General features: G+C 32.0%; 2 protein-coding genes across 4 annotated transcripts in view; one reads left to right on the forward strand and one right to left on the reverse strand.

The window, feature by feature from the left end:
• Positions 1-3,262: 3,262 nt before the first annotated feature.
• Positions 3,263-7,911, reverse strand: LOC111639134. Its single transcript, XM_023384918.1, has 3 exons — positions 7,786-7,911; positions 5,324-5,497; positions 3,263-5,246 (listed from the first exon to the last, which is right to left on the reverse strand). The coding sequence occupies exons 1-3, from the start codon at positions 7,809-7,811 to the stop codon at positions 4,160-4,162; spliced, it is 1,287 nt and encodes a 428-aa protein (XP_023240686.1). The 5' UTR covers positions 7,812-7,911; the 3' UTR covers positions 3,263-4,159.
• A 1,845-nt stretch (positions 7,912-9,756) lies between these two features.
• LOC111639132 overlaps positions 9,757-12,605 on the forward strand; it is a 12,638-nt gene continuing 9,789 nt past the window's right edge. For 2 of the 3 annotated variants that reach the window (XM_023384913.1, XM_023384914.1), the window contains exon 1: positions 10,887-11,190. The gene's annotated coding sequence lies outside the window, so the exon portion shown is untranslated. Of the gene's footprint in view, positions 9,821-10,886; positions 11,191-12,605 lie in introns of those variants that run through there. The other variant, XM_023384915.1, reaches the window with a different exon arrangement.

A 12,605-nucleotide genomic window follows, 5' to 3' on the forward strand; every position in this document is an offset into this window, starting at 1 on the left:
TCGCGCATTGCTGCGATCTCAGAAGAAAGGAAATTCAAGCAAACTCGTTATGATAAAATTCAATTTACATTTTATCATTTTTATTGAAACTTATTATTATTATTATTATTATTCATTTTCATCGAAAAAACATTTCAAAGTGTCGTTTCAATTCTATTTATTTATTGGAGTGCTTGTGGATACACAATATTTTTTGTTTTTCCGTCTGGTGAGTACACGAATAAATCAGAAGGTTTTCCGACGCATGAGCTGGCCACATACGGTTGTTCATGCGAAAAGCACGGATTTTCCAAATTTAGCCCATACACTTGCAGTGATTGTCAGAAGTGCGATATTCCCCATTTTTATATATATTTTTAAATCCTTTATAATTTTAATTATTTAATTGCTCCTTCCTCTCTTCCTTGGCATGTTGTGAAATTTCTGATAGTTGGATAATAAACAGTTTTATTGTAATTTTTCTTTTCAAATTATTTTGAGTCGATATTAAAGTTTGGAAAAGAGGTTAGTTTGGTAAAATACGTGAATTTGTTCTTACAAGTTCGGTTGTTGTTCGGGGTACAGTTAAGGTTTTAACGAAGTTCGAACGGATACATAATTAGCAAAAAAATGTTGAAATAAAGTGATTAAACAAAAATTATTACAAATATCGTAAATAACAGTTCACAAATGCATATATAGAAATATTTTTTGAAGGGGAGGAAATGGTCTTCGCAATTTGAAATCGATCGAACACACAGTGCTCGAATGCTCGTGTTAACGCGCGCATCTATCGTAGGATAAATGTTAGAAACCTTCGCGGGAGTGTATTAAAAAACTTCCCAAAGCTTCATGGCAATCGTACTATGCCAGAAACTTTCAAGGGAGTATATTAAACAACTTCTCAAAGTTTCACGGCAATCGGATAAACGGTGTGGTAATGCATGAAGGACACACACACACACATACATTCATTTTTATATATACAGATAATTCAATTCAATTAATTAATCAAGTTAACGTTGAGAATCTTTAAATAAACGTGTATAATTATATATTTTTAAATATGTAAATTCAGTTCATTAAAAGGTCTAAGGGGCAGTATAGCTTTAGGGTAATAGTAGGGGTCGTATGTAATATCTCAGGTATATATAAATTTAATGAGGATTTTACTTGTTATTAGCATTTACAATTTTTTATAAAACTTATCTGTTTACCTCGAAAATTAAGCTTTATGCCNGTCACACTCAGCACACAACAGCGACTAAATATACAGATGGCACAACGCGCTGATTGGTCGGCTGAATGACGTTTAACCTACTGAAATCAGAAATGTTGATCAATTAGCCTAAACTTTGTATTGTTGTTGTTGTTGTTGTTGTTGTGAGAGTGGGCAGACATTATAGTTATAGACATTTCATCTAAAACTTGATAAAAGGCACTTATTTATAATTTCGCGAACTCTTGTGTGTATTGAAATTAATATTAAAATTATTGCAAAATTTTCAGATAAACTAAATTACGTGATATCAGCGATTATAATTTTGAGACAGTTTTAAACATCAAAAAGTAAGTTTTATCTGTTTTGTATTTTAATAAAGCTTTTTTGTACATTTACTATAATAATAAAATAATCGAAAACAACAAATGTAAATTGCAAATTAAGTTTTTCCATTTTTACACTCTTTATAAGACAATACAGTATTTTTAAACTTACAGAAACTTGTATTTAATTTTTTATATATACAGGTAACTCCCGTATGACACGGTAGTTACGTTCCAAAAAATTGCCGTGTTATGCGAATCCGTGTTATACGAAACAAAGAACTAATACGAAAAGGGGGTTAGGTTCCAAAAATTAAAAAAACATGCTAGTATATTTTCATAATTAAGATAAATATCTTCATTAAATTTTTTTTAAGTGATCCATATTAATATAAATTAATACTCAATTTCGGTAGCAAGGGCTTGTAATCACGCTGCATATGTCTGTACATCTTCCTCCGGTTTTTGTACACATGATTAAAATTTATGAACTTGAAGGTGGAAAGGGACTTTTTCAAAACGCTCTAGCATAACACGCTTAAATTCCTCAAAATCCTCAATGTCTTTGATTCGTCTATTCTTTCAAACGAATTCTCTGACTATTCCCGTAAGTCTCAGCTTTGCTATTGCCAACAATTGCGCTTTTGTCCATCCTGACAATTTTGCCAGATCTGATAAAGAGTCAAAAAACTCAGTTATTCTAAGTCCTGCTGTATCACCAGAAAATGCAGGCAAAAGAGAGACAAAACTTCCTATGTTCCCTAAGACTGCTCTAGGGTTTTCTTCCATTTCCATGCTACTATGTCCTAGAATCGCTTAGCTACTCTAATTTGTGACATCCTGTCTGAGCCGAACTTGTCTATCGCGGACAAACCTGTCTATGCACGGACAAACTTCGCTTATAAATCCCATTTCTGACACCAATGTGAGATTAGCAGTGTGCCACTGGGCTCATCCCAAATGACCATTTACTCTGCAACAGGTTGGTGAAACCCGTTCTCGGCTTGTCGGATGGCTAGGAGGGCAAAAATTTGAGTGGGGAGTGCGTCGGTAAGTCGGCAGGTGTCCTTCAGAGACAGGAGACAGGTTTAAAAACTAAACAAACATTTATTTATATAACTAAGCTAGGATACATAGGTTAAATGCGATTNATCTAACAAATATTTTTATTAGAATATTATAAATTATCACAAACTAAATTCTATGTTTTTAATTAATGCGTGTAAACACTAAACATATTCAAGAAAACAGCCTTAACAGACTACCCATTTACCTATTACATCTATAAAGCTAAAAATAAATCAAACTGATAGGAAAAATAGTAATTCCTACAAGTTGTAATTAAAATAACATTTTTGTCTGACAATTTTCTGTATTGTTCTACGGCTATTTCACTTACTAATTACGTTTCATGTGTGTTATGTTATACTTTATGTTGGAAAGGAAAAGACGAACTTAAAAGAAATTTCGACTGTAGCATGTTATAAAAAATTTGCATTCTATTCAATTAAAGGAAAAATAACACTGGGTAATTAACGACTTTTGTTAGTAGTATACAAAAGAGAAGAAAATTTAAAAAAAAATTACTTAATACTTCGTCTTTGTACTAAACATATCGATTTATAAAACAGGCATGCAATAAAGCAACATCATTAAAATTGCCACAAAGTAAAATATATTAATGTAAATTTTTAAATAACATGACAATAAAAATTTTTCAATATGCGATTGCTGTAAATATAATAAATGAATATTTTTATATTTATTTTTAAAAATTGTACATTTTAAAAAAATTCGTCGAAAATTTCTAAATGGTCTTCAATGTCCCATTGTTTAGTATTAAAAATAAGTACAGTACCGCTATCAAAACTACCAAAGTGTAATCCCGTAGTATTAAATAGATGATATTCCGTAGTATTAAAGATACACCTTATAAAGCTTCTTTTGAATAGTGATCTTTTATGCAAACTGCTTCTGTTCTGAAATTCTGTCGTCAACTCGTTCTAAACGCACTGCACTGTTCTTTTAACGGAAAATGTCAGTAACCGAATAAGATTTCCGGGCACTTTTACTTAAAAAAATCAAATTTGAAGTCAATTACATTTACGCAAAGCGTCGTAGATGAAAAGAATGGTAAAACATCACATTCTATACAACGAATACAAAGAACAATACTGTAAATAATAAAATTGAAACATGGATATCGAATAGCTCGTACATTTAGACATAAATTCTAGTTTTAACTTTTCTTATTTCTATCGTTATTAACATGAATAAAGAAAAGATTAATGCTGTATGATTGTAATTATATTACTTTCTCGAACATCTACTTCAATAAAAATATTAAAATCACCCACGTAATTAGCATTAAAATGCTGACAATTATAAACGTTCTTGATGCTGATAGATTTGCAAATACTAAATTTTGAAATATAAACAACTCGACTAATGACAATACACTTTTCAAAAAAAATATTACATTAATAAACACTTTAAACTTAAATTTTGTTTTCTGTAAATCCAATATTTTGCAGAAATTTTAAAGCGGTACTTTAAGAAATAATCATATTCGAATTTAACTTTACATTATAGATTTCGCTTTTCAGATTTCGCTTTTCTCCACAGAAACTTCACTTCAAAAATATAAATCAACCGAAAAGTAAATATTATTCAGAAGGTTTCCGTCACAGGTTATAAATTTGTCTTCAAATTTCCTGGCATCTGTTCCTTCGTCGCTCACAAAGTAACTCAGTTCAGATGAAAACTTGATATCGGGTTGGACATTTTCAGCGCGTAAAAAGAAAGCAAAGAAACGAATTGACCAATTTTTTTCTAGATAAAACTTCGTTTCCAGATCTGCTACTCCGTTTCCATTGCAAACGGTGTCAAACGAAAACTGTTCGTTGTCCAAATTCTTTTTAATATACCCGTGTACGTACATTGGAAAACGTTCGCTAAGCTTCATTGGAAATCGAAGAGCCGTGACGTAACAATTTTCTCTCACAACTATTTCGCTGCTAAAATATGTGTAACCTTTCATTTCTCCGTTCGCGACCGTAAAAGGATCTCCACAATTTATGTACGAGAACAAGTTACAATAATTTCTTCTGCTTCTGGTTTTTGTTTCTCGACTAAAGTAACTGGGACACAAGGAATAATAATTATACTTAGAAGCATGCCAGATATGACTCTTTTCTAATTCGTTTAACAAGTTCATTGTAAAAACATAAGATTGCAATTCGTCTTCATTTATGGCAAGAAATCTGACTTTTCCAATAAATGGCTCCATAACATTTCTTATTGCATTCCTTTTCGATTCTTCATACATCGAATGGAAGTTGTCTGCACCCAATTTTCTTTTAACTTCTTCTATGCTCCACTCATACACGGCTTGGAGTAAACGAAACTCACTGACTGATTCATATATCGCTCGAGATAGCAGTCTATCAATTGTTGCAATTTTACAGCACATAAAGGTGACTGTTGTAAATAGTTCTTCTCCGTATTCGTCGAAAGCTCGCCAGCAATAATAAGTTATGACCAGATCACCGATCTCACATGCAAAATCGTGGATTAAACACACGGTATTCAGGTTTACTTTTCGAATGATAAATGACCTGCATTTCAGTTTTAAATTCTCTAACTCGTATCTTAAACTTAATTTATACAGATCGAAAGCGTGTATAATAGAGGCCAATCCGGGATCGTCCATCTGTACATAACTGTTTAAAAAATATAAATTATATTTTATACCAATATATTGAAATTAAATGAAAGATAAGTATCGTGAAAAACTTACGTAACGAATTGTCTGATGGTCTCGATTGGATAAGGTATAAATAGTACTTTAGAATTTTCAAAATATATAATGTGATGCTCCAACTGCCTGTTCAATACTTTATTTAACCGAGCCTCTGATATAATAATTTCTTCGTTTTCTTTGTTTTGGATTCGTATCTCACTCGAAGAAATCCTAAAACAATAGAAAAATATTTATTACTACTTTGAAACAAACATGTCTGTTGTACTGTACGGTAGTTGTAGTATTTCCGAGAATGATGTATGAATAATAAATGCATGACTAATATTTTAAAAATAGATATTAAAGTTTTTGTATTAGCTTATCATCTTGATTATCGCGAAATCATAAAAACTCAAAGGTTTATTTCTTAAGAGCTATCGTACCAGGTTTTTTTTAAAATATTCTTTTTGCGTGCATTTTTTAAAAGAAAAGACATATCTACTCTATAAACAGAGAAGTATTACGAAATATGCCTTTCAGTAGACTGAAAAGGGGCGTAGCCTGAAATAAAATCAGGTTTATAGAATAAAGATATTCCTTCATATTATAAAAAAAAGACACTTTGTATGATAGATCAGATATATTATTTGATTATCAATAGATGTTAATACTAATATCAAAGTGACCTTTTGTTAATGTAAAAATTTTTCTCTACATGTACTGTTTTTGACGGAGTATTCACGGTCCATTTGTTAAATAATTATATTCACCTATCTTCGATATTACTTCTGTCACTCTCCGACTAGAATTAAGAAATAATTACAAAAGTAAAACTTGTTTGTACAGTTTTCGTTATAGAAAATGTAAAAATATTCTAGAATTCGTGTCAAATTGTTTTATTATTCTCGACGAACAATAATTGATTTTTCTGTAACCTATCGTATTCTGAATCTCTAGACGTATCGGTCATTGTATACTGTACTGTTATAACTGATAATGCTAGTCCCAAACTGCGATTTCCTGGAGTTTTCCATTATTTTGTTACACAAGCCTAAAGCTTGAATGTAAAAAAATTTTTACGGTAACACATTAATCAATTGTCATCCATTCTAAAAAGTAATTAAACAAGTTCGTTAAGAGGGGGAAGCTGGAGATTTTTTCTCGACCCGAAAACAACTTACAAAAGTTTAATTTTTCAAAGAATTAACAATTACATGTTATAGTCAGTAACAGATAAAAAATCTTTAGGTTTTTTTTTTTTCATCGACACTTATTTCGTATGTTCTAAATAAACGGACATCGACGTCCCGTAATTAAGTAAAAACTAAATTTTATCCTCGTGTGTTTCATTCATTTACAGAAAGCACAATTACAGGTTTATATTACAAACTGAAATAAAAAGAGAAAGCCTTTAACTGATAAGTCATTAGTTAAAGACCCACCTAGAGCATCGAGTCGCATTGCTTGTGGCTATTTCATGCCGGGTGGCATCATGTAATTCCTCGTCCTTTATAACAAAAAGGAGTGTATAACGTAACATTGTCATACTTGTATATTCATTCTGAACATGATTTTTTTCGCTTTGTAGACCGATTAATAATAAACTGGTCGAATAAATGAATTTCTCTAATGTTATTTGGTACTTTCATGTGAAACTTCTAATCATAGAACAAATAACGTTTATACAGTGCTGCTATAACATGTATTAGATCTATTGTTCTAAAAACTTCGATCTTAATATAAATAATTACAAACAAAATATTGGCTTCAAATTAATTTCAATCAAATCTCTGTAAAAAATGTAATTAATTTTCGTTCATTCATTCATTCATTCAATTGCCTTAAACAAATAAAACAAATAAATAACACTTTTACGTTTTAGAACTCAACGTTTCACCAACTAGTTGATGGAACCTAAAGATCCGCGATTTACATGTCGAGAAACACTGAACTACCCGAATTAAATCTTGTAGAAAAGAATGAGTATTAATCATTTGTATATTGAAAATTAAACAAAGCTTATTAACTCAAACTTTAAATACCGAAAATAATTTCACCAAGAGAAGAGAAATTTTAATCTACTTAAACCCTTTGAATTCTAAAAGTAATAGTGTCTATTTCTCGAGTAAGAACATTGTAAACAGGCGGTTATTTACACAAGGGAATAAGCTATTTGTGAAGTTTTGCTTAGTCATTGTTTCCAGTAAGACAATTAAAACTTTTATTAATTAAATACTTTTAGTATAAATATTCTAGAAAATTTATATATAAAAATTTAGTAAGCGAATGTTAATTTGACGCGAACATATGTGATAAATAAGTACAAATAACAAACAGAAAATCAACTTATGTCCATTATCACATTATATTTTAAGCTCTCGATAGCAGTACATCATCGCTTTCTTTCTCAAATTTTTTATAAAATAAAAACATATGATAGTCAATAGCAAATTAATTAAAATTATTTTGTGCCCATACATGTAGAAACGTTATATGCAGAAAACAATACAACTATTTACCGACTCTGCACCTCTCGATCCGCCATTTCTTCGGCTCGTTTCCGCACTGAACTCTCGAGTATGACGTCGAAGAACGGAGGCAACACGCGCTTAGAAGTAGAAAGAAATCATCACGGAAATTGGCTGCAGATGCCACATGACTTTGACGTCAATGCCTTTTCGCAGGAGCACTTAAATTTTTAATTGCATTACTTGTATATTTTGTATATCCGACATTAAAACTGGCTTTATACGTGTATCTATTGTGATCTCACATATACGTATCTAAGAAATTAGCATATAACTAAGTGGGCCATTACGTGCTTCGAGTAACAGCATAACGTTGAAGTCACTTCACAATCAGTTAACACATTTATAATTTACATTGTAGATAATGTGGCCAGTAGTGTGGTATGGTCTGGGGTTAGTTTTATGATGACAAGATTGTTGTTTCGTGTCCCGTTGGAGTGAATGTGGTTTGTTTTTACACTATAATTTTTTAATTTGTTATATTGTCAGATAGAAAAACTGAAAGTCGAAGGAAATGAATTCACAACAAGGTTGGGTATTATATCATTCGTTTCAAATTATAAACTTTTACAATATTTATATTAATTAAGTATCTATTTGCTATGGCATTTGATGTGAAAATTTCTTATATTTATATTTATTACTAGCTGCAAGAACTCGTTTCGCTGGGCTTTTATTTGTGGGCAAAAAGTAACGATGGTGAAAATTAAGATAATTACATTATAGCCAATCTTATCCATTTTCACAGAATGCAAAAATTAGGTCCCCCGTTTTTAGACTAATTAGAGACCTGGTCCCGATTCTATTTCTGAACGTATCCTGTTTATGTCAAGTCAAACGAACTATTTTCAACGTTTCTGGAACGTTTACAATCGTTCTATAATCGAACCATTATTCGAATTTTATGTTCGAATTCAAATTCGAATATTGTTCGAATTGAATTCGAACAAATTCGAATATAACATTCGAAATAGAAAACCACTTTCAACCACTTTTAAGCCCATATCTCCCGCACCCTTATAGCTTATAGCTATCGAGACGCAACCCCCATAGTGCACGAATGGAGACTTGGGGCTATCACCACATACAAACAGCATTCATGTGCAGTGTTGCCGCAATGAAATTTCAAAACGTACTGAAGCGCCTTCAAAAAATGTACTATTTTCCTTCAAAATGTACTAGTTCTATGAATACTTTCTTTCTTTCTTTCTTTCTTTCCTTCTCTGATATGGAGATTCTGGCTGGTCACCTTTTCTCCGATTAACTCTTGTCCGCAATTTGTCAAATCGATGTGTGCGTACTACGTAACGTTCGAGGGCCTGCACGTGCTGTTTAGGTGAGAGGTCTGTTCTTGCCCAATATATGGGTGTTAAAGTCTGGATGATTGTGAGATCGATCTTCAGAGTACAAGAGAGTTCTTGTCGGGCTTCCGTATATCTTGGGCACGTCAACCAAAATGGTCTGGATGTCTCCTGAGCACCACAATGTGGAGAGTCTGGTGAAGCACGTAGGTTTCTAGAACAGAGGAACCCATTAAGAGGGGAAGTATCAATTCTTAGGCGGGCCAAAAGGGTCTCCGTATTCCGAGAAGTAGCGTGTCTGTAAGGCCAGGGGGCGAAGGGTCTGAGGTGGTCTCGACCTTTATTACGCAAGTGTTCTGACCACGATTCTTTGTTTACGTGCCTATATACAGTAGACCCCTATAAAACCGGTTCCTATAATTACGATTCCTATAAAACTGCGAAAAAATTGCGATGGTATCCGTAAAAAAAGGTAAAAAAAACTCCTATAAATACGTGAAACGTCATCGAGCAGCCGAACTATTTTCCGCCGTCAACTGCCACGCTACGGAGAGTNTCTTTCAAAGAAACAATAAATTAGAAAATTTGAATAATTAATTAATAATTAAATCATCTGGATTTTAATCATCTGGATTTTTAATAATTAAATTCTAGGAAGAAGTATCATTCTCAAGTGTTATAATTTATTTTGCAAAGAGACTTCTTTTGCTCAAAACAACAGACAGGTAAGGCGTTTCAATTTTCATTCTACAACGTGTATATAAAAGTTAGAATCTTTATTGCCCAGTCTATGAGTTTATTATTGTAGAATGTAATGTTATTCATTCACGCATTTCGCTATTCGGGTGAGTCTCTGTCCAATTGTAGATAAAAGATTGACATTAGTCTAATAACAACTGACGCGTATAATCCATTCAGTGGGACAGTAGTTCCATATACTTATCGAAAGTTATCTTTTCCAAGTACTTTTAGGCTTTTCTCGTCTATCGTTTGGGGATATTATGGCAGTTAATCGCCTAATTAATCCGCTTGCAATTTTACAAAATAATTGAGATAAATTCAACCGAAAAAAAAATGGTTGTTTGCCAAGTCCACTTTACATATTATCCTGAGCATTGCAATAAATGTCGTCAAATCAATTATAAATGAGTTTCTTTCTATTAAGAGAAACATTTACTTTCATTTAAATAAATTTAAATAATTGAAGTAAAAATTCCAACTAAAATCATACATTACAGTAAACTACATTCTACAATAATACACCAATTATACGCAGATAAGACAGAAACAGACTCTGTCTTCCTTAGATAAATTTTTAATTATTCTCCTTATGTTTCTGTTCGGATAGGTTATTTATAGAAAGTGACTTTCGTTTCATTTTTTACTATTAAAGCCCGGAAAAAATAAGAAAGACTTCTTTACTCCGCTGGTAAAAAATGAGGCCTGGCCCACAAAATGAAAGAGTAATTAATGATACACGAGACCCGAAATATACGTGCAAATCATATTTCAAATTTTCTTTCTAGGATTAAATTGCGGCTCGCTCACAGCAATTAAACGCAATCATATCCGACTAAAGCGTTCAACAATATTCTAAAATATACGAACATCTATAAATTATTCAATTTTTAATTAATATATTGTTTCTATAAAACATCTAAATACAGTGAAAAGTACACCGATATATTAATTATCAAAGATATAACTTAATTAACATTATAGCGAGACATTAACATCACCTCAGGTAAGTTCTATTCNGAAAGACTTCTTTACTCCGCTGGTAAAAAATGAGGCCTGGCCCACAAAATGAAAGAGTAATTAATGATACACGAGACCCGAAATATACGTGCAAATCATATTTCAAATTTTCTTTCTAGGATTAAATTGCGGCTCGCTCACAGCAATTAAACGCAATCATATCCGACTAAAGCGTTCAACAATATTCTAAAATATACGAACATCTATAAATTATTCAATTTTTAATTAATATATTGTTTCTATAAAACATCTAAATACAGTGAAAAGTACACCGATATATTAATTATCAAAGATATAACTTAATTAACATTATAGCGAGACATTAACATCACCTCAGGTAAGTTCTATTCAGCATTCTATCTTACATTTAATATACATAATTAATAAATAACAATAAACAATATGTAATTATATTCTTACTATCCATAATATAATATTTATTGTACTATTTAGAATATAAAATATAATTAAATTTGATATTTTATCATAATCACAATTATACATTTTTCGTAAGCAGCATCATAGCCAAGTGCTGTCATATAAAAATATTATTTTCAAAAAAAGGGCAACAAATACAAACGCACATTCAATCATACAAAAAATGATACATACAAGATAAAAACACAAATAAAAACAATTATAACTCTAAAAAATATAACGTAACACTAAAATTTAACCAATATAATTCTAAAAAGTATAAACAATACACAATTAAGCAATATACAACCATTGAAAAACTAAAATACACCGAACAAAAAAATTTCTACTGCCGCACAAGACTTTATACACACCGACGATGACAAGGAAAGGAGTTCCGGAGCGCTGTAACGCGGTCCGGAGGGACAGAGGTTAGTTAAAACATAAACTGTACGAAGTACGACCCAAACTCATTATGCGAAGTGATGAGCTGGGGATAGGGGGAAGCTGAGGACGAAGTGAGTGGTGTATGGTCACCTGTGGAAGCAATCAGTGGGTGAGCCTCTTTTTGTCACACGAGTTCTAGTGGTCCTGCCATATGCTGTTAAGAATACTGAATATTTGATTATAGACCCAGAATGGAGTGATGCTGTAGTATGAAGGGTTTCCCTTTTCAGTGGCAGCCTTCTTTGCCAGAAGGTCTGCCCTATCGTTGTCCTTCATGCTGCTATGACCCCTAACACAGCGAAATTTAAGGAGAGTATTGGGCCCAATGCTTAAGATGGTTTTAAACGAGTCCTTGATTATAGTGAGATGGGTATTTTTGTCTTTAAGTTGTAAGAAAGCCACCTATTCTCAGAAATAAAGAAATAATATTGAAGCCACTCGAAATGTTCGTGAGTCCCTGCTCATCAATGAGCTGAATGGCCTTAAGGATCGCCAGTGATTTCGCCTGGTTAACATTGCATGGAAAGCCAAAGGGAATTTTTTTTAATAGAAGAAGCGCCTTCTCTCATCTACCACCACTACAACACACCTGGTCTCTGACTGCTTCCTAGAATTGTCAGTTTATATATTGTAAAGTCTTTGTAAATCCGCACTTAAAATGTAAATTTTAATATTGGCGGTAGACTATCACACAGCTTTAGTCAATGATTTCACTTTATTCTATTACTATAGATGCATTTCGGTCCTTTTCTAAAAAAGGTCCCTCTTCAGTACTATAAAATACAAAAGTTTACATAAACTTTTTCTGCAAGTAAATATTTAACATAACAATAAATATTTTAGTATTACAATACCATTTGAGTACACAGTTTTATTTATACATCCCTT

Source organism: Centruroides sculpturatus, unplaced genomic scaffold (assembly GCF_000671375.1).
Source record: "Centruroides sculpturatus isolate CEXI.00-Female unplaced genomic scaffold, Cexi_2.0 scaffold1280, whole genome shotgun sequence".
Lineage (NCBI taxonomy): Eukaryota > Metazoa > Arthropoda > Arachnida > Scorpiones > Buthidae > Centruroides > Centruroides sculpturatus.

What these genes read in the sequence shown, in the direction of transcription:
- LOC111639134 (XM_023384918.1), bottom strand. Translation starts at nt 7,811, where the DNA reads ATGGCGGATCGAGAGGTGCAGAGTCG. An exon ending in GATCGAGAGGTGCAGAGTCG is followed by an intron (nt 5,498 to 7,785) that starts GTAAATAGTTGT and finishes CTATTGTTTTAG; the next exon opens with GATTTCTTCGAGTGAGATAC. An exon ending in ACCATCAGACAATTCGTTAC is followed by an intron (nt 5,247 to 5,323) that starts GTAAGTTTTTCA and finishes TTTTTTAAACAG; the next exon opens with TTATGTACAGATGGACGATC.